This window comes from Drosophila sechellia, chromosome 2R (assembly GCF_004382195.2).
Source record: "Drosophila sechellia strain sech25 chromosome 2R, ASM438219v1, whole genome shotgun sequence".
NCBI lineage: Eukaryota > Metazoa > Arthropoda > Insecta > Diptera > Drosophilidae > Drosophila > Drosophila sechellia.
In genome coordinates this window covers 17,389,385-17,412,360 of record NC_045950.1, presented here as the reverse complement: position 1 = coordinate 17,412,360, position 22,976 = coordinate 17,389,385, and the positions used below count along the sequence as shown (strand labels likewise).

Sequence of the window (22,976 nt, the reverse complement as noted above, 5' to 3'; positions counted from 1 at the left end):
GGAAGCAAAATTTGTGATAATCATATGTTAATTTCAAATCAACGCTAACGTTCATATTTCTGCTCCGGCACTCCAATCATAAACAGACTAATTTATATGAGTTTAGCAGGCCTCAACTACTGAACGTCAATAATAACAAAGGCAAAAAACAAACTGAATGCTTATGAGATAGAAGACCATATTTCTTTGAAAACTGAGGGAAACTCCGCTTCAAGTCACGGAAAACTAACTAGTTTGTAAACACTACGAAGGGTAAATAGTCCTTCTGCGTTGTCAAAGATCAATCTGTGGAACAGCTAAGATTTGAACTGGCATTGTTGCCGTAATTGAATTAGCACCTACGGCCAACTGCTGCCCGTCTTTGGGGCAGGTTCAACGTCACGACACCGAACTAATCGACAAATAAACAAGCCGACAATCAAAGCGCTCGAAGCTGATCAAGTGCAACTGCACTGGGCTGCGAGAGTTGTCACACGGTGCCCCTTTTTCCCCGGTGATTGCATGTCACAGTCGAGCACTGAAATCGTAGAGCCAAGATATATGGGCACATCAACGTGAATTAACAGACACATTAACCGATAACCGATCTTCAAACACGAAACACGGACGCACAGAACGAAAGACTCTGGCAACGAACTCACAACGAAAGACTCTAGAAACGAACTGCCAAGCGAAGAAGAGGAAGAAACGGAAGTCTAGACTACTACAGCGGCGAACTGAATCACGACTGCGGAATGTAGTGTGCCATATGCCATTCGCACCGCCCATCCGATCGCATCACAGCCCCCATATAGAGGTAATATTTTTTATGGCCATATCAAATTTCAAGCAGCAGCAGAACGGAGCGACACAGCGAAATATCGTCAGGAGAATCATTTCGAGTCGAGCAAAATGGAACGGATCGCCACAGAACTGAGCAGAACAGAACAGAACTGGCTGTGGCGCCCAAGTGTTAACCCCGGCACCTGTGCCATTCAACTCCCTTTCGGCCAACACCCCTCCCGGCTATCAGAATTGTCTTGGCCACAAAGCAGAGCTGAAAATATTCAAACAATTCGCATTTGCGTGCTAATCAATAAATTTGCCTGTGAAAACCATTTGGATTGCTTGTATCAAGCGAAACTTGTAAGCAATATAGTGCAGATTGATAGCCGACGGTGGAATACCCTTCACACAAGTCATAATTGCACTTCATATTTCGAATAATTTCAAATTTAGAAATGCACTTTAGATGAATCGTTTGGAAGTAACATAAAATCTGAAACCTTTTATAAAGAACATTCCATCAAGTCGTGTATATAACATGTATGAAACACAATAAAAGTGAGACTTCTGTTTATCCGGTTCATATGAGAAATCGTTATGTTTGATAACAGTTCCCGAGAATTTGTATATTTTTTCTGCCATTTTCGGAGATTGTCGTTAAACAAATGTGCCAGAAGCGGCTACCAATTCACAACAACAACCAAAATATCATAAAATCGGGTTCCGCACGTCACTCGCTGGAATTCCCGTAAATCGTCTGCTCAAATTTGTTGCTTGTTGTTGTTGTTTTTTGTCTGTTTTTTGTTTGGTCCGTTGGCTGGTTGTTTCTAAAAAATTGTTTACAGCTATACAGCCTCATATTCGGCCAATAAATCCGGTTTCCTTTCGTACAAAACAAAAAGAAGGCAACGAATATTTTGTATACGTAGTGTTTTGATTAACTTTCGCCTAAATAATTGCACAATAAAAAATTGTCTGGAATTTCATTTGACGTTGTTGTTTTGATCGCATTTTTTGTAGTTCTGCACATAAGTTCGACTTTGGATTGCACAGTGTTTCTCCCCATAGGACAAAAATAAAAATATCAAAGTCCAAATTTTGACTTTAAATTACGTTCTGTGTTTTGCGTAAATTAGTGTTGTTTTTAGTATATAGTTGCAGATGTTTTTTGTTTATGTTTCCATACTTTCCATTTTCCATTGGAATCCTACTAACAGTTAATTTCAAACTGATCGTTCATATGACAGCTATATGATATAGTGCTCCGATCTGGCTGATTTTTTCATATAATTTTTCATTTTGCTACTTGCTAAGTTTCAGGTGGCTACCTCAACTAGAAGTATTTTTGGCAGCTTTCCCCATACAATGGTAACTACTGTGAATTGGTACCAAACATATATATGTACATAGATACTCGCACACGCAATGCCAAGCTGTGTCTGTGCATCAATTAATTGTACTGTTCGGCTATTTATAGATTTTGCGGTAAATTCGCTAATAATACTCAAATTTCAAGAGACCAGCACCCGGCACTCTAACGCCCATGACCCCCCTGGCCCATTGAGTCCCCCACCATATTTGAACCGAGTTTATTAATAATTTGCAAGCCGAACCGAACCCAATGAGCAGTTAAGAATAATAAAAATCGCTTTATATGATCCATGATTCATGGCCACGACAACTCCGTGCAGAGACTTCGATGGGTCTTATATGGCCAGGAATCGGTCAAGATTCTGGGGTGACTAATCGGCCGGCGAGGGATCGGATCTGATCGGATTGGAGTAATCTGGTGGCGGTCCCAAAAACGGCACCGAGTTAAATGGCTTATGCTGATTGGCCGAGCAATAAACAGATGATAAAAATATGTCCACAAAACCATAAATAGAGATTTTGTAGATTTCAAATTATGAATATACATTTTTTTTGTATTGGGCTGCAAACATTTCCAGATTGGGCAATTGAATCAAATGAAGCTTTGGGCCTCCATTTGATCTTAACGCTTTTATATTCCCACTGCAAAAACTGTCTTCTAACTCGATTTAAACTACTATTAATTAAAACTTGTTTCAATCAAGCAATTAATATTAATTTGGCTTTACCCAATATATATTTTTAATTGAGCCATATGCACTTGATTTATTATACTTTAAGGAACATTCAACTTTAGACATTATTAAAGATATGAATATTTTCAGGCAACTTCAGGGTAATAAATATTTATATTTATTTAATTCAAATGGCAGTTAAAGAAAACTTGTCCCAATCAAAAATTTCAGTTAATTAGCAAGTCTTCAAATAATATTTGGTAGGACAGCTTTTAAAGTAAACTTAATATCAAACACTTATTGATATGAAATATATATAAATATAAAGGAAACGAATGTTTCAAAATCAATTTTTTTCAATTGAAAACTCTCGTATGAAAACTTATTTAATTAAACCATATGATGTGTGGTGACTTTTATGGAGCACTTCTTCCGGCACATTTGGGCTCGGCTCGGCTCGACTCGACTCAGTTCTGTTCTGTTTCATTTGCTTGGCAATGATTCGAACGCTATTAAAATCGCATTACCCCATCGGATTGATGGTCCGGAGTGAGTGGGGGACAGGACCAGTTTGTGGTCGGTCTTCACTGTGGTCCTGGCACTCCGCAGTTGGGCTGGGCCCCATCGATGAAGCCGATGATGATGATGATGATGGCTAATAGCTTTGTTAGCTTTTATACATTTGTCTGGCTTGTGACTTTATTATGTCGTTCGGTGCATTCGTTTCTTTTTCGCTACCCCTCCCAAACTCCCCGTCATTCGAAATTGGTTAACTCTCGTCTTGTTGTTGGCCCATTGTCTTGGGCAATCGTCAACGTCATGGGCCTTGTCTTCATCTGCTGGGCTGCAGTTGTAATCGGTTTGGGATTGGGTTTTGGGTTTGGGCTTTCGTTTGGGTTTCGGTTTCAGTCAGATGGAATTGTACCAAATAAAGCTGCGTCTTGCCCCGAAGGGCCTGGCATTTGACAAATGTGCGTTTTTAGCCATCTCATTGTTGTGGCAAACAGACTTCAATATGCAAATACATTGAAATTAGTTGCCAGGCGGCGATCGGAATCAGCGGGGAGCTTGCTATCCGGCTATCCGAATCGAGGCTGGAGTCGTGTCTTGTAGTTGGCCCGTGGAATTTGCATGATTTGCCAAAGTCTCTGGCGCTCGGGCTCTTTTTTTATTTTGGCGCCGCTTGCGGGGGATTACGACTGATCTGGGGGCTTAATGGCCATGCGGCTGTAGGTTGTAAGTCGCTGGCATTCCACTGTTAATTGAATTAAGCCAGCGACATGGTCCACTCCGAAGGTAATTGGCAGGAGGCAGGCCGGCCGGGCCGTTCAGTGCTTTTAAGTGGAATTCGCGATGGCGAGAGTGTGATAAGGCCGCAGACGGAGGATGGTCTTTCTGCGAGGAGTTTACATATACCCATACCTATACCTATACCACCGATCATTAGAGGTTCCGTCTAGACGCCGTCTGCGTGCCATGCGTAACCCTTTTGGGGAGTCGAAAAGCCAGAACTTAGGGCCAGAACCGGGCAAAACAGAACCCTAACCAATTTTCTGCAGCTCAAGTGCAACCCCGAGCTCGGTTAATTGCCCTGGCCCTGTCGGTTGGGTTGACGCCATGTCGGGAACCATTAGAAACCCCATCCAGCCAACCAGCTAGCCCATAATCACTGGCCCTTGGCCGGCGGGCACTTTAATTGGCACGACATCGTCGTCGCCGTCGCCGTCTAAGTCTGAGTCTGAGTCATGTAATGCCGCCCGATTGGGCCACAATTACACACATTACATAGATCTTAGGAACTGGACCTCAAATTAGGTGCCCTGCTAATTCCCGCTATTGCTGCGATCGATCGGCTATTTTGGGATCCGACTTCTCAGATTTCTCAATTCATTCACTCAATCGCACATTAACCCCGCGCTTGAAAGACCAACTGATTTGGCGATTTTGAAATTGCGTACACTGCACACATGTGGCACGATCACCATCGCCATGGGCATTAAAATATGAACAATGAACCCACACACGATAAGCCGAGAACCCAGGCGATCCAATTCAAATCAACTCTCGATCTTCGCGGGCCCTTGACCAAAATCAAGAATCGTATTTGGAATGGCAGAAGATGAAGAGTGCTCTTCAATGGAGGCGATGGGGAAACCACGGCGACATTGAAGCTCACAGTTACATAATCGGCGAGAAAAACTGAAAACTGCGACTCGCTTCTTCCGCAGCGCAGAAAGTACTCGATGGCGATTAATTTAGAGGCCTCCTCCACTTTGTCAAAGTCATCTAATTCTTGTGCTCGAACAAAGAGCCCACTTCCCAGAAACAGCCAGATGAAATAATGTGTAGTGCTGTATCGAACGGCAACTACACTATATATAGAGTACTTCCCACTTTTGATTTGCATTGTCCTTGTCAACTGACGCCTGACAAATTGCACCTAATCGCACCACTTGGAAGCGATCGTCACGTAGTCAACCGCTGCACTCGCCAATCCTCGCCTGTGTGTGCTCCGTTATCAAGTGCAGAAATTAACATATTATTCAGAGGTCTTAATACTTACGTACGTATGTAGTCCAGTGTGAGCTTAGGTCTTATCAGGTCGGCGAGTGTGACAAATATCAATGAATGGGGGTACATCGGGAGTAAACACGACAAGTTCGCCAGAACTTGAAGAAATAGGTTCAATCACGTGAATAAAAATTGTTCTATACATCATATTGAGATATATCTGCATAGTAACCCAGAATGTTTTCATAGGGTATCCACAGTTCCATAAGCATTCCATATATATAAACACTTGTTCGCATGCCGCTGACATTTGTTAGGTCAAGCACCGACTTGGGCCGTCCAATCCAATCTCTCTTTCGAAGCGCTCCCGATCGCCGCTGGGTGTGTCACCCGATCTCCGATTGGGAATCGAGCCCTGGGTCTGGGGATTAGGCCGGGGATTGGGATTAGCGCTTAGTGATTCACTGAGATTTGTATCCGCATTTGGTGCGTTCGGCGTTTGCTTGGCGCCACTTTGAAGCGGCCACAAATCAATAAAACATCAAACAAGAAAACAAATAACCCACAGAGGGAGGCTGAACAACAGCAACATCGTTGGCGAAAATCACGGCGCTGTGCTGGTCCAAGACAAATAATAAAATATTATGCGCCATCGAAATTAATTATAACTCAAACAAGCATTACAATATTCCCTGGCTGGCGCCAGCCCGTCAAAGATCATTAACATTTTTATGATCCGCCAGTATTCGAACAAAGAGCCACCTCACATAAGGCTCGTATCTGCTGTTACCTGAGCCACCAACACGCGCAACCCGACGGATACACATACATGTAGATACAAATACGTTTATATACACGGATATACGCACCCATAAAGCGCAAAACTAATAATGTCCAGGTTGTCTTAACACCTCCCAAAAAGAGGCGTGGCGAGGGCTGCTCTGATGATTCGCAGAATTCCAACGGCGCCGCTATCTCTATCCACGTATATGGACGCATCTTGGGTTCCGGGCAGGGCAGGAGTCATAAAACCCAAAACGGGATGATTTACTGCACTGGCCGAAATCTTTCAACCTGGGCGGCAAGTGTTTTGCACTCTCCACAAAATTGAAAATTGAACACCAGTTGTTGCACAGAGACACGAACACTCGCATGCACATCCACACCCACACTGGCACGCTGACAAACACAAATCGGTTCTAAATTTAATTTGAACAACAAAGTTGTAGGTACAAATTGGTACAAGACACCTGCAGAATATCCAAACAAATCTATTTTCGCCCGCTGCGCTGTTATTTTTAAACTAACCGGCTTGATCTTGATCTTTCTCCACCCAAACACAATTTCTTTCCAGTCATAATTCACGCGAGCCGCAGCCACAACAACAAAGAATAATAATTCGGAGAGCCGAGCATTTAACGAGAAGTGCGCAGAGGAAAAACTAATAGAGATTTCCGCGAATATCGATCGATTGTGAAAATGTGTTGCCAATCAAGTGGCCAGTGGAAATTTCTTGCGCAGCAGCCTCGAAAATCGACGGCGCCAAGGCGGCGCCACCCGGGATTTCGCCCACGCAACCAGCTCCTGATCCTCATCGCAGTCCTGCTGGCCCTGCTGCAAGGACGAACAGTGGACGGCGGGGCGGGAGATAGTCTATCAGGTGAGTGCCATCAAGTAGTTTGTAGATACTTACACTTAAAGATACATATATGTATAGCCCACCTAGGGACTTAGTTACAATCAAAAGGGTTATAATTGCTACTAAACTTACATGGTTGTTACCTAGCTTAATCGTATTTCTTAGATACTAATGGTATTGAGCAGACTTTAGCAATGTATATGTATTTGAAAAGGTTTTCCTGTTTCAAAAAAAAAATTAAAATTCCCTCGAAAAAGTACTTTCACTATCATTTGAAGATCATTTCTAATTTGATAATTGTGTTATCACCTTTTTTGGCCATAAATTTCGAACCCGATCCGATCGTAAAACTTTCAACTAACCTTGACGAAGATCAACATTCCAGACCGCTTGAAAACCATATTCCAAAAAAGTGTAGATCTAAGCGGCTTGCCAGACTTACTGCAGCTTATGACTATGAATCACGGATTTTAACTGATTTTTACGAGCTTATAACAGCTTTAACTACCAAGCAATATGATCGGTTATAGAGTTATTTCGATCGCTTTTCTACGGAACTATTTTACGATTTTCAGCTGAGTCAGCCTAGCTTCTCAGCCTTTCACCTGGCGTTGTTTTTTATATTAATTGCAAATCTATCACTAAGAAATCTCAAAGTAAACAAATATGATCAAATATATGATCAAAACTCATAGATTTAAAGAAATTCATAGGTGTACCTTAGCATGTAACTAAAAATAGCTGAAAGTAAAGGCAGCAGATAGAAAAATTCAGATTGAAGATTTAAGAACTTTCGAAAATTCTTTTTTTCAAGATTTTTTTACTTTAAAAGTTTGAAATGTACTATTACTTATACAGCTTGTTAATTTAAATGGACACTTTTAGTTCTATGTGAACACGTGGCTCCGTCTCCCGCTCCTCTCAGCTCCACCACCCCCAGCACTCCCCTTTAACCCCTCCCTGCTGCCCTTCACCTTCAATTCACTGGCGCTTAATCGGCGAGCGTTTGTTAATGGTGGGGAGGGGGGATGGGGCGGCTCTAATCGAGGGGGTGGTCAGCGGCATTAGCTACTGACTGAGCATATTCAAGCGCCGTCTGTGTCGCCAACACTGGAACGATTTTATATTCGCTGTTTTCGTCTGCGCTCCTCTAAAAAAAACAATTTGAGTGGGCTTTTTTATGTGTTTTCGAGTGTGTTAAATGTAAATAAAAAGCGAATAAATTAGATATATTGCAATGCCGATATCGGGTTACTTGAACCAAGTTCATTAACTGTTCTAGTCGAAAAGAGAAAGGAATGTAGAAAGTCTCCCGGCGGCGAACATGATATTTGTTTTTTATTTCGACAGAGGAAATTTCCAATTGATTTTGAAAATGGGAAAAAAAACAGTTGTAGTGCTGCGGGGCAAAGCGGTGGGAAATCAGCAGGACACAATCAAATAACAGGAACGGGTGGACCAAAAACAACAATCATCCGAGGTCCAGAATCAAAGAACAAAGCGAACCAAAAACAAACAAGCGACCAAATTACACAGATTGTTTCTGGGGGAGGGGCAGGGACAGGGGCAGGGGCGGCGATCAAGTAGGAGGAACCTCGATAATAACCCAGAATAAAACAAAGTCCTAAAGCCGCCCACAGAGATCCCAAGACCCAGGAAGATGGAGTCGTGGAGAACCAGAAGGTGGCTCGGTTACACCAAGAATAATCCAGGAGTCAAACATAAAATTTTCAATTCTCTGATAATTTATCAAATATTCCCAATTTAGTTCCTTCTAAAGATCTACATATTTAACTGATGTCACTTGTTATAACATTAGAGTTCATAAACAACATTTAAAAGTAAGAAATTTAAAGTAATAACACACATTTGTTTTATGTGTAGCGCCGGCGTCTTCATTTATTGCCCTTAACAGCGGGTGAGAGCGAGAGGGAGGAAGTGTGTGTCTGTGTGTGTTTATCAGCACATTGCAGGTGGTCCTCGCATTTTAGGAGGAGGAAGAAGAAGAAGAGCGGGCTCAGCCTGCTGGGATCGTGTCTCTCCCACTCCCGCAATAAGTTACCTGTCTTTCCGTCTCGCTCTACCTCGACGTTTCCGTTTACCTTTTCTTGCCCCATTGTTATGATTGTAGTTGTTGTTGTTATTATTGTTGTTGGGGCAACATGTTTAACATGCAACGCTTGGCTACTTTTGACTTAAGCGCCACCAAAGGGAGAAGGTAAAAAGCAAACAAAGTGGCAACTAAAACAGATTGAGGCAGAAGGGTACTTACACTGAGGAAAATACTGATTAATTTATAGTCAGATAAATAGTTACAAATTGTTTATAAGTATAATGAATACATTTGTTTGTGTAAAATACAAGATACAATGTTAATAGAACATATAATCTGGAAAGATCACCAATATCTCGATCGAAAAAGATATCTATATTTCTGCCTAGGAGCACATATCCTTGATACAATTTTTCACAGTGTAGAATAAACACGCTTATACACACACACATATATACACATGTACATAAATCCAGAGGCCTAATCTCATTGACCTGCAGAGGGAGATCAGATTGAGATGCGCAAGTGGACGAGGTGCGGAGGGTGGGCGAGTCCATTTTGGGTCACGTGGTCGGATAAGATCTCGGTCGGTGGGCAATTTCCGGCGTTTGTACATGCAATGAATCGTCTTGTTTGTGTTTGTTTGGTATTATTGCATCAAGAGTCAACGTCAGAGGCAGGAAATGCCGCGGGTGGGGTCGAGGTCGTGGTCGGGGTCCGGGAGTGCACTATACTCACTACCTAAGCCCACTCCACATAGGCACATCATTAATCCAAGCTCCAATTATCTTTTACAGGCGTCCGGCAATCCTGTTCGAATGAGGGAGAAGAAGTCCATCTGAAGAACCAGCCGCAGATTTTCACCTGCTTTAAGTGCGAATGCCAGGTGAGTCGACTCGAGAATTGCTTGCCACTTTAATATCGCATTTATACCGACTCCACTTGCCCCCCACCCTTCTTAAAGGCTCCACAGATCCTTGCCAAGTTGGCGAGTGGAGCTGCTTTTTGGCCTCGATAAAAGTCACTTAAAGCGAAATGAAACGAAATGAAATAGCATAAACACGCTTGCTAAAATAAATCTCTTGTACTCGCCGCCTCTTCCCGCCCTTTCTCGCCTCTATCTGTCTCGCTCTCAGCATGGGACGACGCCAGTGTCCAGCCAGCAGGACATTCAGACTCTTGTCATTGCAGCAACATCCTTGCGGCCTGCCAAAATGAAAAATACCGAAAATGCTTGAAATATTTCAAGCAGATTACCAGTAGACACTCGACCATTTGGTTTAGTTGTGAGGCGAAGAAGTTTAAACAAATTAAACAAGGCGTTAAGTTAGACTGTTCTTCAAGTTTCATTATTTCTAAAACACAAATGATAGAAATATTATAATGTCTATGGCCTGAAAAAATGCCCTGTGTAGCAGGAAAAGAGTGTGAAGCAGCTGAAGATATTTGCCGGAATCTGTCGGAATGTTTGAGTATGTTTGCATTTGTTTGGCTTCGCCTCTTCCTCTTGCCAGCCTGCGTCCATCTCTCACTCTCTCTCTCTCTTTCCCTCTGGTGAATTTTTTATGATCCAAGGTCGTCAAACGGGTTTCGCGCCGTCATCCGCCGTGTGGGACGGCTATCACGGGCACCACGGGCATCGGCATTGGCAAGGGTATTCGATCTCGGCACTCGATCGTTTGACAAACACTTGGCGCCGCCGACGTGATTTTTCGTCGCCAGCAGCCTCTCTTTCGCCCAGCAGCCCGCCATCTCTTTCCCTTTCTGTCGCGGCTCAAACGGCGGCTTCGTGTCGTCATTAAGCGAGCGCGTGCTCATCTGTCTGATCGATGAAAAGAGAGTGGTCGAAAGGGGCACAGGTGGAGGTGGCTGGAGGTGGAAGGGGATGCGGGCAGGGTTGTCAACACGCAGCGAAAATGTGTAGAAATTGTAGAATGAATTCAAATTCAATAGAGTTTGTTACTGAGCTTATCCCTAGTTATTATATTCGACCACTTGTGGCTTAGAAGTACTTAAATAAATGGCTTGGTTAACTTTAGTTTAATATAGTAGTCTCCCCAGAATTCTTTCACTGTATTGCTGTCGTGAACCTGCTGCTAATTTAGCGCTAAGCGCTGCTAAACGCCGCTGCTCCAATTTGAGCGGCAAGCGTTCAGGCTGGCGCCGACCGATCAATCGCAGCGATCCAAGCTCGAAGCGATCCATGCGATCCAAGCGATCCAACCGATCGATCGATCGATCGGCGCTGAATCTTTTTTCGCCTGCGGCTGAGCTTCGCTTCGTTGTTGCTGTTATTATTTCCATTGTTGCCGCTGTCGTCGTCGTCAAGTGGGCGTAACCGAAATTAAAAAGCAGCAGCAAAATCAGCGGGGGGAGCGACAAAAACAAAAAAGACGAGCAAAAGCCGCAAAAAAAGATACGATACTGGCGCCACCTTACTGAGAAGGCGCCAACGGTATATAACCGTCTCTTTCCGCGCATCTCTGCATCTCTGTCGCACGCGCTGGGGATTCGTCGCGCGGACGCATTAAAAGTTCATGAAATCGAATTCATCCCGTGGTGTTCGATGCGATTTCTCTTAGATTCGATTTCTCTTAAGGCCCCCAGTCGCAAAGCTGCCGCTCAGTGGAGCGTGCAAGGCGTTAAGCTGTAATCGGGATCGGGGCTTGAACGCATAATGCCGATAAATAATGCGCGCTTACTGGGCTCCCGTAATGTAAGTCTGTCTGGGAATAACCAGCCATTTAAGTCGAAACTTTACGACGCGCGTTTATTGTCTAAATAAACATACATATATGCATAGAAAGGACTTGGAAATCGTCAGTGAAACTCGGAGGAAATGTTACTCCTTCCCCGTCTAGAAAAGGACACAAATTTCCGCTTTATGCGAATATTATGCTGAATCCGCTGAATTCGCGCTTAATGGCTTATGATTTAAACGATTTTCGGGGCGGAGGATACCCTTGAGCAGGACTTTTATGTGGATTTGCAAATTAAATTCTTGTACGCTGGAAATGGGTAAACATGTGATTAGAGGACACAGTCGGTGATTGAAAAATATTAACTAGACGCTGGGAATTAATATTAATGCAAAATGTACAAAGTCAGTTTGTGGAATTGGGATTATTTATAGCATTTTTACTTCACTTCTGTATTAATATTAATAAGGGATTTACGATCGGCAGTTGCAAATCAGCAAATTGGAATCATTAGAGCTCTTTTAGTGTGCATAACTTTAACTAAATAAATTCACTCTTGTCAATATGGAATTCTAGTGCACGGGCAAACCAGATTTGGCCAAATATTTTCATACAGGTCTGCCAACTCCTTTCCATTCCTGCAAATTCTTGGGCAAACCGTTCGAGGCCCAAAGCGAATTTCGATTCCGATTCCGATGCCAATTCCAATTCAGATGCCAATTTGAGCCGTAGCCCACAAGTGACAAAATACACATGACCATAAAACCACAAGACTGCCATTACCATATTCACTCCGCGTCTAGAGCGGCAGAATCGCCTCCAAGCTGGCCAACTAAACTCCGAGATGGCCAGCAGAAAGAGAGGCTCCGATGTAGATGGAGATGGCGATGGAGACAGAGACGGTGTTAAAACCGATCATGTTTTGTCAAACGCAAGGTCGTTAGAGGCCGTTTGCAAATGTGGTTCTGCCACTGTGGCAAACACACTCTCGCACACTCGGACCCACCGAGCTTGTTGTTGCTGCCGTCGACTGCCGCTGGGCAAGATCGAAAACAACAACACCCATGCCCACCACTCACCATCATCCACTGCTACTTAGCAGCAGCTCGGGTTGCCATCGTGGCGCCTTTGGCTTTGACAATCTTTCGCAGAAAAATGCCTCGACTTTCATGTTGGCTGGGCATATTTCTATACCGGTTCCCGATTAGAAAGAAAGAATTCCTAGGCATAAACAGCTGGATGCGAGTTGGCCGAGATCAGGTCGAAACTCTGGACGGATTTCGAGAGCACGTGAACTTTGATCCGTGAGATACGACGAGCGATTACGGTGATATTCAATCTGTCAGCTTAATGCAATTCAAGAAATGCACTGAGAACAATTGTCGCAGAATTTTTTAAGTGCTTAACAGTTTTGTTTATTACAAAATATAGTTGTGGAATTTCAGAAAGAAGTGAAGACAACGATACCAGTTTGAACGAAAATCGACTCGACCTTTACTTCAGATCATTTTGTTTTTCGTGTGAAAATGGGGAAAGGGGCAGGGGCTGGGGATGGGGGAGTTACGACAATGCCGCACTAAAGTGCCATTAAAATTCCAACTAACAACTGCCATTAAAACTAATACGATGATAAACATCTCGCAGCCAGGGACCGCGACTGCGACCGAGACTCTCGAGATTTTTATTTTCATAACAATTGCAAATTTTGCACGTTGCGGCCCCATCCAAATTGAGATCCAATCTGGTTTGCTTGCACTAAATTATAGGCACACACAGATACGCGAATACTCCACACATTGTTCAGAGCAACTGCATACAAATTAGTGAAATATTTTGCCTGTTTTTGGTCGACATCTATCTAGATTTATAGATACATTTACAATTAGTGGCGGCTCCGGCTTCGACTCGAGCTCTATCATTACGGCACCGGCTGGATCTGAATCTGAATCGGAATCTCAATCTGGCTTTAACCTGTCACAGCCAGCAGCTGTTCCACTGCCTCCACTCAAGGGTTAAAGTTAAAGGCAACACCAACAGCAACAGCAACGGCAATTGCAATAGCAATTGCACAAGCCGGCCAAGTTGCAACAGTTTGACTTATGATCGACATCAATTGCAATGCGCCCCGCTGCAGCTGTCAGCATGTCGTTAACACAGCCAAATGGCTAGAAAATCCAGATGCATAGATACGCGCATATAAATATATGTATATATGTATATCTGAGCCGATTTGGTGACGCTTACCTGTGGGCAGGCAATCAGCGGAGGGATCAACTAACGAGCTGCAAAGAGGGCGCGGGGCCGTTGGTCTTAAGGATAAATTACTGCAGCATAAATTAGGCGACTTTGCATAATCCCAGCTCATTTTCCACCACCTTGACTCACAGAGAACAAACTCAAGCAATTCAAAGTATATGAAAAGCGAAGGGAAATCCCTTATATTCTAGCTATTCTCTCTATCTATTAGGTAACCCCGAATGAAGTACAAGTCAAGCCAATCGTCACCACGCCCAAAGTCAATTGCACTTAAGGTCAGAGTTCAAAGCTTCAGCGAGCAATCGCAATTTCGAAAGCAATTGCTGGGCTGTAAATCAGGTGGAGGTGTGTTTTATGGGTGCGAAGGTGGAGACAGTTGTGCACTGGCCAATCATCATCAGCTCGGCTGCATCTTTCACTTGGCTGAGCGCATTTGTGCACATTGCACATTTGACCCGTGGCACGGATAAAACAACTCAGTTCTAACACTAATGCAATGTGCTTCATTTCATATTTACAGAACGGATTCGTGAATTGCCGAGATACTTGTCCACCCGTCAACGACTGTTACATTCTGGATAAGTCGAATGGAACTTGCTGCCGCAGGTGCAAGGGTAAGTCAATATATATCCTTTCCATATTAGAGTTGTGAGATACCCTAGATAAAAGCAAGTTATTAAAGAAGCATTAACTTATGTACGTTTGTGTCATTCCCCAGGTTGCTCTTTTCGTGGCATGTCGTATGACAGTGGCTCGGAGTGGAGCGATCCGGAGGATCCCTGCAAGACGTACAAATGCGTGGCCACCGTGGTCACCGAGACGATCCAGAAGTGCTACTCGCAGTGCGACAACAACCAGTTACAGCCACCACGACCTGGCGAATGCTGTCCCACCTGTCAAGGTGAGTCTTCTGGCCAACTCGATTAGATCCAGACCAGTCCGCGTCCCCAGAAGCATCACTCACTAAAATTAGCCAAAGATTCCGCTAATGCCTCATAATCGTTAGACAATACAGAGCCCGTCCAGATGGACGTTGCTGCGATGCTCTACCAACGGGTGCAGCATAAAATATGTTAAAATCTTTCGAAATTCATAATGGCCAGAGGGAAAAGAAGGCCTATAGGCATTGCCCAACGCAAAGTAGATCATCGCAGATAGTGCCAGCATATTTATGTCTCTATTACCAAAATGATTTATTCATGGGCCCCATCTGCCGCGATCAAATCTCCGGTGATCTGCTGCTCAGATCCGTTGATCTGTTCTCCGCGACGTGGCTGTTATTGTTGGCTCCGCTTATTTATGGGCTTTAAATTGTCTATTAAGGCGACAATGTCGCCCCGCATATTCGCATTGCGTTCGCGGCTGAGCAAACAAACGCAACACATCGAATCTGGGGGCCTCCTATGACGCTGCCTATGCAAATGCGTTAGATGCCGCTTGGAAACCCGTTTCGCCTTGTGGAAAATTTGTTGGCCCGTGGCCAAGCAAATCAAACCCAACTAAATCATAAGTGTCTGATGGCTAATGTCTGATGTCTAATGTCTAATGTCTAGTGTCTAGTGTCTTATATCTAATATCTGATGGGATTGCCATGTCGCTTTCAGGTTGCAAGATCAACGGACAGACGGTGGCCGAGGGCCACGAGGTGGACGCCTCCATCGACGACCGCTGTCTGGTCTGCCAGTGCCGCGGGACTCAGTTGACCTGCTCCAAGAAGACCTGTCCGGTGCTACCGTGTCCCATGTCCAAGCAGATCAAGCGTCCGGACGAGTGCTGTCCGCGCTGCCCGCAGAACCACAGTTTTCTACCTGTTCCAGGTGAGTTTTCATGGGTAATAATTAATATTTCAACATCTTGGTTTATATTTCTGTCAAAGTGTTTAATTTTATTTAACAATTTTATGCAAACGAAAAACTGAGAGACTTAAAAAATACAATTAACAAAGCAATAAATTCCAAAAATAATTTTAAAAAAGCGTGATATATTAGCGGGTTATTTATAAAGACTTGATATATATATGCACAGGTATACAGAATACCAAAAATAAATATTTTTACTTTTGACTAATTCTCATTAATTCGAAGTATTTTAGATATTATTAGATATTTAGAAATTAAAGTTACTTAAGTCTTATTGTATGAAAATACTAACTAAATATATATATTCAATTTCCTTTTGCCAGGCAAATGCCTCTTCAACAAAAGCGTTTACCCGGAGAAGACGCAGTTTATGCCGGACAGGTGTACGAACTGCACCTGCCTGAACGGCACCTCCGTGTGCCAGCGACCCACCTGTCCGATCTTGGAGTGCGCTCCCGAATTCCAGGAGTCGGATGGCTGCTGCCCACGTTGCGCGGTGGCCGAAGTGCGGAGCGAGTGCAGCTTGGATGGGATTGTGTACCAGAACAACGAGACGTGGGACATGGGACCGTGTCGCAGTTGTCGGTGCAATGGTGGAACCATCCGGTGTGCCCAGATGCGCTGTCCGGCGGTCAAGTGCCGGGCGAACGAGGAGCTGAAGCAGCCGCCAGGGGAATGCTGCAAGCGGTGCGTGGAGACGGCCGGCACGTGCACCGTCTTCGGGGATCCGCACTTCCGCACCTTTGATGGCAAGTTCTTCAGCTTCCAGGGCAGCTGTAAGTACCTCCTGGCGTCCGACTGTATGGGCAAAACCTTCCACATCCGGCTAACGAACGAGGGACGCGGCACGCGACGTGCCAGCTGGGCCAAAACGGTGACCCTAAGTCTGCGAAACTTGAAGGTCAATCTCGGCCAGCGAATGCGGGTCAAGGTGAATGGAACCAGGGTAACGTTGCCCTACTTCGTTGTAGCTGGTGGCCAGAACGTAACGATTGAGCGCTTGGCCGACGGAGGAGCGGTGATGCTGAGATCGGAAATGGGCTTGACCCTGGAGTGGAATGGAGCTGGTTTTCTGCAGGTTTCGGTGCCGGCGAAATTCAAGAAAAGACTGTGTGGTCTGTGTGGGAACTTCAACGGCAGTTCGCGGGACGATCTCACGGGGAAGGATGGACGGAGCCACGGGGACGACGAGATCTGGCACTTTGCCAATTCCTGGAAGGTGGGTGGCCCCAAGTCCTGTTCCCGGAAGCGTGAATTCCTGGCTGCCACGCCCACCTGCGACAAGCGCAAATCGAACTTCTACTGCCACCCACTGAGTGTTCCCGCGCTCTTCGGCGAGTGCAACGAGCGGCTGAATCCGGAGAACTACAAGGCCGCCTGCCGGATGGACGTGTGCGAGTGTCCATCGGGCGACTGTCACTGCGACAGCTTTGCGGCGTACGCCCACGAGTGCCGGCGACTCGGAGTACAGCTGCCGGACTGGAGGAGCGCCACCAATTGCCCCGCAGGCTGGCGTCGCAATGTCACGTTGTCCAGCTTCAAGGGCAACCAGTTCTACGGCGATCCCAGTTTCAGCCGGATGAAGGGTCGGCGACAGAAGAACCACCAGCTGCGACTTCAGCTGCAGCAGGAGCAGCAGCAGCGGAGCAAACAGGGCCAGAAGGGGCGGCACATGCCGGGTGGCCACAACCAGCTGGACAGGCAGGGCCACAACGGTCTGGACAAGGATCAGCTGCAGAAGGAGTTCATCCTGAAGCATGTGCCCAGCAGTTTCCTCTATCCGCGTGCGCCGGATCGCACGCCGCCGCCCCTCCACTAAGTTAGTCGTCCGTTTAACCTTAGTTACCCATTTAGTTACTACACACACACACTCACATTCATGAGCACGCCCATCCACACAGACACTCTCGCAGTGGGGCCGCCATCCATAGCATACTTTTAGAGGCCCCCACAAGTGCGGGAGAGCGTGGGGAAAACCTAGTTGAATTCGCTCCCATGACAGCCAGGCCACAGTATTAAGCTGAACGTCCTCTGGAGTAGGCAGATATAGATAGTCCGGATATATATGCATACATATATGGTATTCAGACACACACACACACACACATAGCATCGAAACTCATATTGTCGCCATTTTTGTGTAGCCTAAGTTTTATTTATTTTAGCTTTAGTAATGGAGTTTTATCCGGAGAGCCTGGTGTTTGTGTGCCTGTTTTGTATTTGTATTTGTATTTGTACTACTGTATGTGTGTTTCGTCGCTGCGCTAAACTAAACTGATCTAAAAACTAAACTATAACTATAACTACGAGTATGACTAAACCTAAGCTAAGCTTTAGCTAAGTGTACTTAGAACTTAACGCAGTCCTAGCGAAAGTACTTGATAATGTTTGCTTAAAATTTAAGCTCTAGAAAGGACGAGGATGAGGACCTACCCAACTACTATGAGAATTGCACAACAGTATTTTTGCTTAGTTGAAACTTGAACGAGCCCAGCGCATCCCTAGAACTCAAGCCTACTTAACCAACTCGAAATTCCGCTTATCTCAAATTGCAAACGTAACCAACTTTTATCCAAACTGTGTTAATATTTATACAACTATCGCCAGCTAATTATGCACCTAACCGGCGGAAAGGGGAGACAGCTCTTTGGCCTTTTTCGATTCTACAAATTAATCAAGTTTAAAGTTTAAAGTTTAATGTTAATGTAATGTACAATAATAACTCTTTATATACTACTTGTATGGCTGGAACTGTAAGTTTACGATATATTTGAATACCCAAAAGATGAAGAAAAAAACAAAAAAAAAAACAAAACAAAAACCAACGCAACAAATGCAAGTGGAAGAAATCAAATTAAAATATATGAAAAAAAAACTATTACTCTTGTTTTATATTGGGCGGCAAGATTTGAAATAAATGGATAAAATGTTAGAAAAAAGGAAGATCTGCAACTTTTTTGGTTTCACTAACCTACAAGATTCTTTAGATTAAATCAAATCTATGAGAGCTGAGTTTAACTCTCATGTCCTGTTTGAAAAATCCATACCAAGCCATTAAGAAGACATCGCTGTTGACCAGTTCAAAAAGTGGAAATCGAATAGCCTGCGGGAATTTCAGCTGCTGATTGTCAGCTACCTCCTCCTGACCACTCCGCCTCCTCTCGAGCAGAGGATCCCCGGCCATTGTTCTCGGCTCGTGTGTGTGGCATCAGTTTCAGAGGCACGAACTCCAACTCTCCGCGACGACACTGCGTCTGGGGTGGCATCAGGCACACTGATGGCTCCGAATCGGTGCGGTCCGAGTGGCAGTCTGGCTATTCCGATGCCATGATGGCCACGGAAGGAAGTGGAGTGCAGAGTGAGTGCCAGGCGGCCAAGGGCCACTACAGAGTCTGATTGGGACTCGGATTCGGGGAGCACAACTCAGTCTGGCTGGCGTCGAGTTACGGGGCATGGCCATTAGCCATTATCCATTTGCTGCCAGTGGGGGCAATGGCAATGGCCATGGCAATCGCAATGCCAATTTATGCATGTTTGCTTAGCAATAATTGTCAGCGATGTCTAGGGTCGGGCTGGCAATTCCCATTCCGGGTCCAATTCCCAGGGCAAGATTGTCTGTAATTCGAATCGAACTTACTGGGCAGCCTGCGGAATTCTGAGAACGAGGCGTGCGCTCGTAAATTCAAGCGATCCGATCGCAGGCGATTTAGACGGAAAACACAATCTGGCATGGCCCCATGGATCATGGCTTGCGGCTCATTGAGGAAAGCGGTCTGCACAGAAAGAAATAATTTGTACAATTTTAATTCATTCGAAAAGAGCAGGAGACAGAATGTTATTAAAAATGCATAAACTCTACAAAACAATAGTAAAAGTTGTACATTCAAACTTGACTCAAAGATACTCATTTCAATAGAGGGAATATTTTTTCAAGTGCATATTACCAAGCAGCAGGCACGTGCACTGCATCCCGAAACAAGTCGATCGATCAGGTTGATGCCGCTTCCAATTGCGATTGCAACTACTGCCTGCTGCCTGATTGATGTCCGTCCAGTGGCCATTTCAGCAGAAATCTCCGCGCACTTAAGCCCGATCTTGGACCACGGTGACATCTGCCTTCTGTCGCTCCTCTGGAGACGCCGGCGACACGTGCTCGCTCCTTATCGGGCGCTAACCTGTCCATATCGGACCAGCTGCCACACAGCCACCTATTCCACTGGGCATCTGCCGCTCCGCCGGCCATTCCACAGTGCGATGATGGTGTGGCGCCATGGCGTGAGCCAAATTTGGCATTCGGTAAAATGTCTTCTGTCAGACGAGTGGCGTTTGCTGCATTCCCCAAGCGGCTGCATTAGACGACGGATCCGTGTTCATAAGTCATAATTTGATGCCTTATCCCAACCCCTCGTGCTCGCAGCCACTTAAAATCCACAATTTATCAATTTCACTGGCAGCACTCGTTGCGATGGGACGATAAGCCAGCAAGGACAATCGAAGCTATTGGTACACTAAGGAAAATAAGCGAACTATATTAGGTTATCATCCCAGCAAATGTTTCATAGTTTTTCTCTGTGCAAAGTCAGCATCCAAGAATGCGATTCCTAAGTGTGCATAAGCGAGTGGAAACGCATGAATCATCCGGCGGATGCGTGGGAGCATCCATTGTCATCGGTTTTGGCCATTAGCGCGTACATCCATATGTCAGCGGCTCCCGGAGAAGAGCCACCCACGCACAGCTGATCCAAGGCCTGCACTTCGACTTTCGAGGATTGACCGGGTGGGTTCTTTCCCAGTGGCGGGGTCGGAACAAGCAGATGCCATTTCCGGATGCGGGAAACCAAAGCTGTTGACAGAACTGGACAAATGAAGCATTATTTATGTTATAGATACGGCGGCGGAGAGAGTGAGATATATTTTCCGGGTAGGAACGAAAGGGCCAAGAATTTGTAGCATACTCTTTGGCGTTGACCTAAATGACCCACAAACGGGGTGGCCAATTGCCACCGCAGAGAAGTACCCGCGATGTGAGTGGCACCCGCACTCAAAATTATTGAGTGTGAGTCGAGTGGCAAAAAATGCCACCCTTGCAGATTCACCAGCAAAATGGGCAGTGAAATCTAATACTTGGATTGGGCAGAATGAAAACTATTTCTAGAGAACTTGACTTAACTGGTTGATTTGAAAATAATAATCAGAAATCAAATTAAATTTATTTAAGTTTAATTTAAGGTTTATTCAAGTTTAATACTAATACTAAATAAATGTGTGCTTATAATCTGTGGGTTTCTTCCTAATTGAAATCAAATGTTGTTGTCCATTTGACACGCTCCAAATGGTTTCTGCGAATTGAGTTTATTAGCAAGTAATTTAAAGTGTGGATTAGTATTTTGATTCGGCACGCTCCACATGAATATAACGACCTAATGCGCAAGTGACTTGTTTTATGCCTACAAGCTGCTAGAATGCTGATTAAGACGTCTTGGTAACACTTAATTGCAGTTAATAAGCTGTGCAAAATAGTTATCAAGTGCCGACACCTACCCCACCCAAATCCTCACCCACTCAGCTGTCAATCAGCGTCGAGTGGGTCATTAAAAAACAAACGCCTGGGAAGATTAGTTGGGCTTACACGAGATGAATGTCTGAATGAATTGTGAATTAATGGTCCATCTAGCATGCTCCGTCTCACTCCGCCCGATTCTAATGGCTTTTGACTAATTTAATTGGCAATCAAGTATGCAGCGTTGGCTTAAATGGCGATGGCGTGTGTCAGAATGGAAAAGCAAACCCACAAGAATCAAAGCACAATTAATTGCCTAGTTATGGGCCATTTGAATTATTATGCTCGTTGGGTTCGAGGATTCAGGACTTTCTTGGTAGAGTTCCGACTTTCTTTCCCACTCCAGTTGATTCTCGCCATGATTTGTCTTAGCACTTCCACAGACAGAAAGGCGTCGAGAGCAACTTTTGGTTTTTATTATTTATATATATATTTTTTTGTTTTTTTGCATCGGCTTTGGCCAGCCGAAACTGGTTGGCATCCATCAGACTTGGTTACCTTTTTTGGCACATGCCGCTTGGCTGGGACAATACGGATTATTAATTTTATTAAATGATTTCGCTTGTTCTCCGAGTTACTTGTAGCAATTTATTTGTTCCCAAGCCTCAGCTCGCAATCAGCTGTAATTATGCAAAATTTACTCGACTCATGACGGAAGTTGTTGCAGTGCCATCGGTATTAAATATTGATTGTCATTATCTAATCTTGTAATCTGCATCGATCGGGGGGATCAGGGGTTATAATAATGGCGCAGCGATCGCTGTTGCCTGATTTAAGTGGTGGGAACCAAGATTGCCGCATCCCAAGAACATGGTATGTTGTTACATCCATTTAAGTCAAATATGCATGTTAGATATCGAATAGTTAATTTTCGTATTCCAAATCTTGTGACCAAACCACATGCTACAAGCCATCAATTAGCAGCGCACAGACTCACCTTTCTTCTCCAATTTCTCCGCCATAAATCTGTGGAAAGCAGCTTAAATCACACGGCGGTCTTAAGTGCCGTCTTATCGGGCATAATCGCTTTAGAAATTTGCATACTAAGTCCACTAAATTTAGTCGAATGGGTTCTGGAGCCGGACTGATGGGCTCGGATATATGTGTTAATAAAAGACGGAGGATTAATTGCACAGCGATTCCCAAGCTCTGGAAGCTGGATCAATATACACATAGTTGGATATATATACATATATAGTCCGCTTAACGATCGAATTAACATCAAACGCGCACATTTTATGGCCTGTCAACCGAATGCTGTTCACATAGAGCGATCGATAGCTTCCAGCTCGTGGCAACAATGAACCCCTAGTGGACTCTTTCCTCTTTTTCTTTTTTGTTCTTCTGGCTAATTTTGGACAATTTTAGAATCACGATTTTAGAAACCCAACCCGAAGCGGGATGAAATGGAACCGAGACCGGGAATATTCACTCATCCTCCGCTCGACTGGCCCTCAAATTAATATTTATATTTATTATCATTATTTTGTGCAAACTTGTTCTTGGCCGTTTCGTTTCGTTTCGTTTGGAAACGTGTTAGAAAGGCTTGGACTGTCCAAGTCGGGCTTTGCGAAATGGCATTAGAATCG

At 44.6% G+C, this 22,976-nt stretch overlaps 1 protein-coding gene and 1 long non-coding RNA gene across 2 annotated transcripts in view; one reads left to right on the top strand and one right to left on the bottom strand.

The window, feature by feature from the left end:
* The window catches only part of LOC6615376 (BMP-binding endothelial regulator protein), a 24,410-nt gene extending 5,773 nt beyond the window's left edge, over positions 1-18,637 (top strand). The window contains exons 2-7 of the mRNA XM_002039722.2: positions 6,676-6,981; positions 9,811-9,899; positions 14,489-14,582; positions 14,687-14,869; positions 15,573-15,785; positions 16,151-18,637. Of these exons, the coding sequence (XP_002039758.1) occupies positions 6,801-6,981; positions 9,811-9,899; positions 14,489-14,582; positions 14,687-14,869; positions 15,573-15,785; positions 16,151-17,646 (2,256 nt within the window). The 5' untranslated portion in view covers positions 6,676-6,800 and the 3' untranslated portion in view covers positions 17,647-18,637. The remainder of the gene's footprint in view (positions 1-6,675; positions 6,982-9,810; positions 9,900-14,488; positions 14,583-14,686; positions 14,870-15,572; positions 15,786-16,150) is intronic.
* LOC116800352 lies at positions 17,898-22,976 on the bottom strand. The gene is made up of 2 exons (XR_004361281.1): positions 19,772-22,976; positions 17,898-19,600 (listed from the first exon to the last, which is right to left on the bottom strand). It is a non-coding gene; the product is annotated as an uncharacterized LOC116800352 (long non-coding RNA).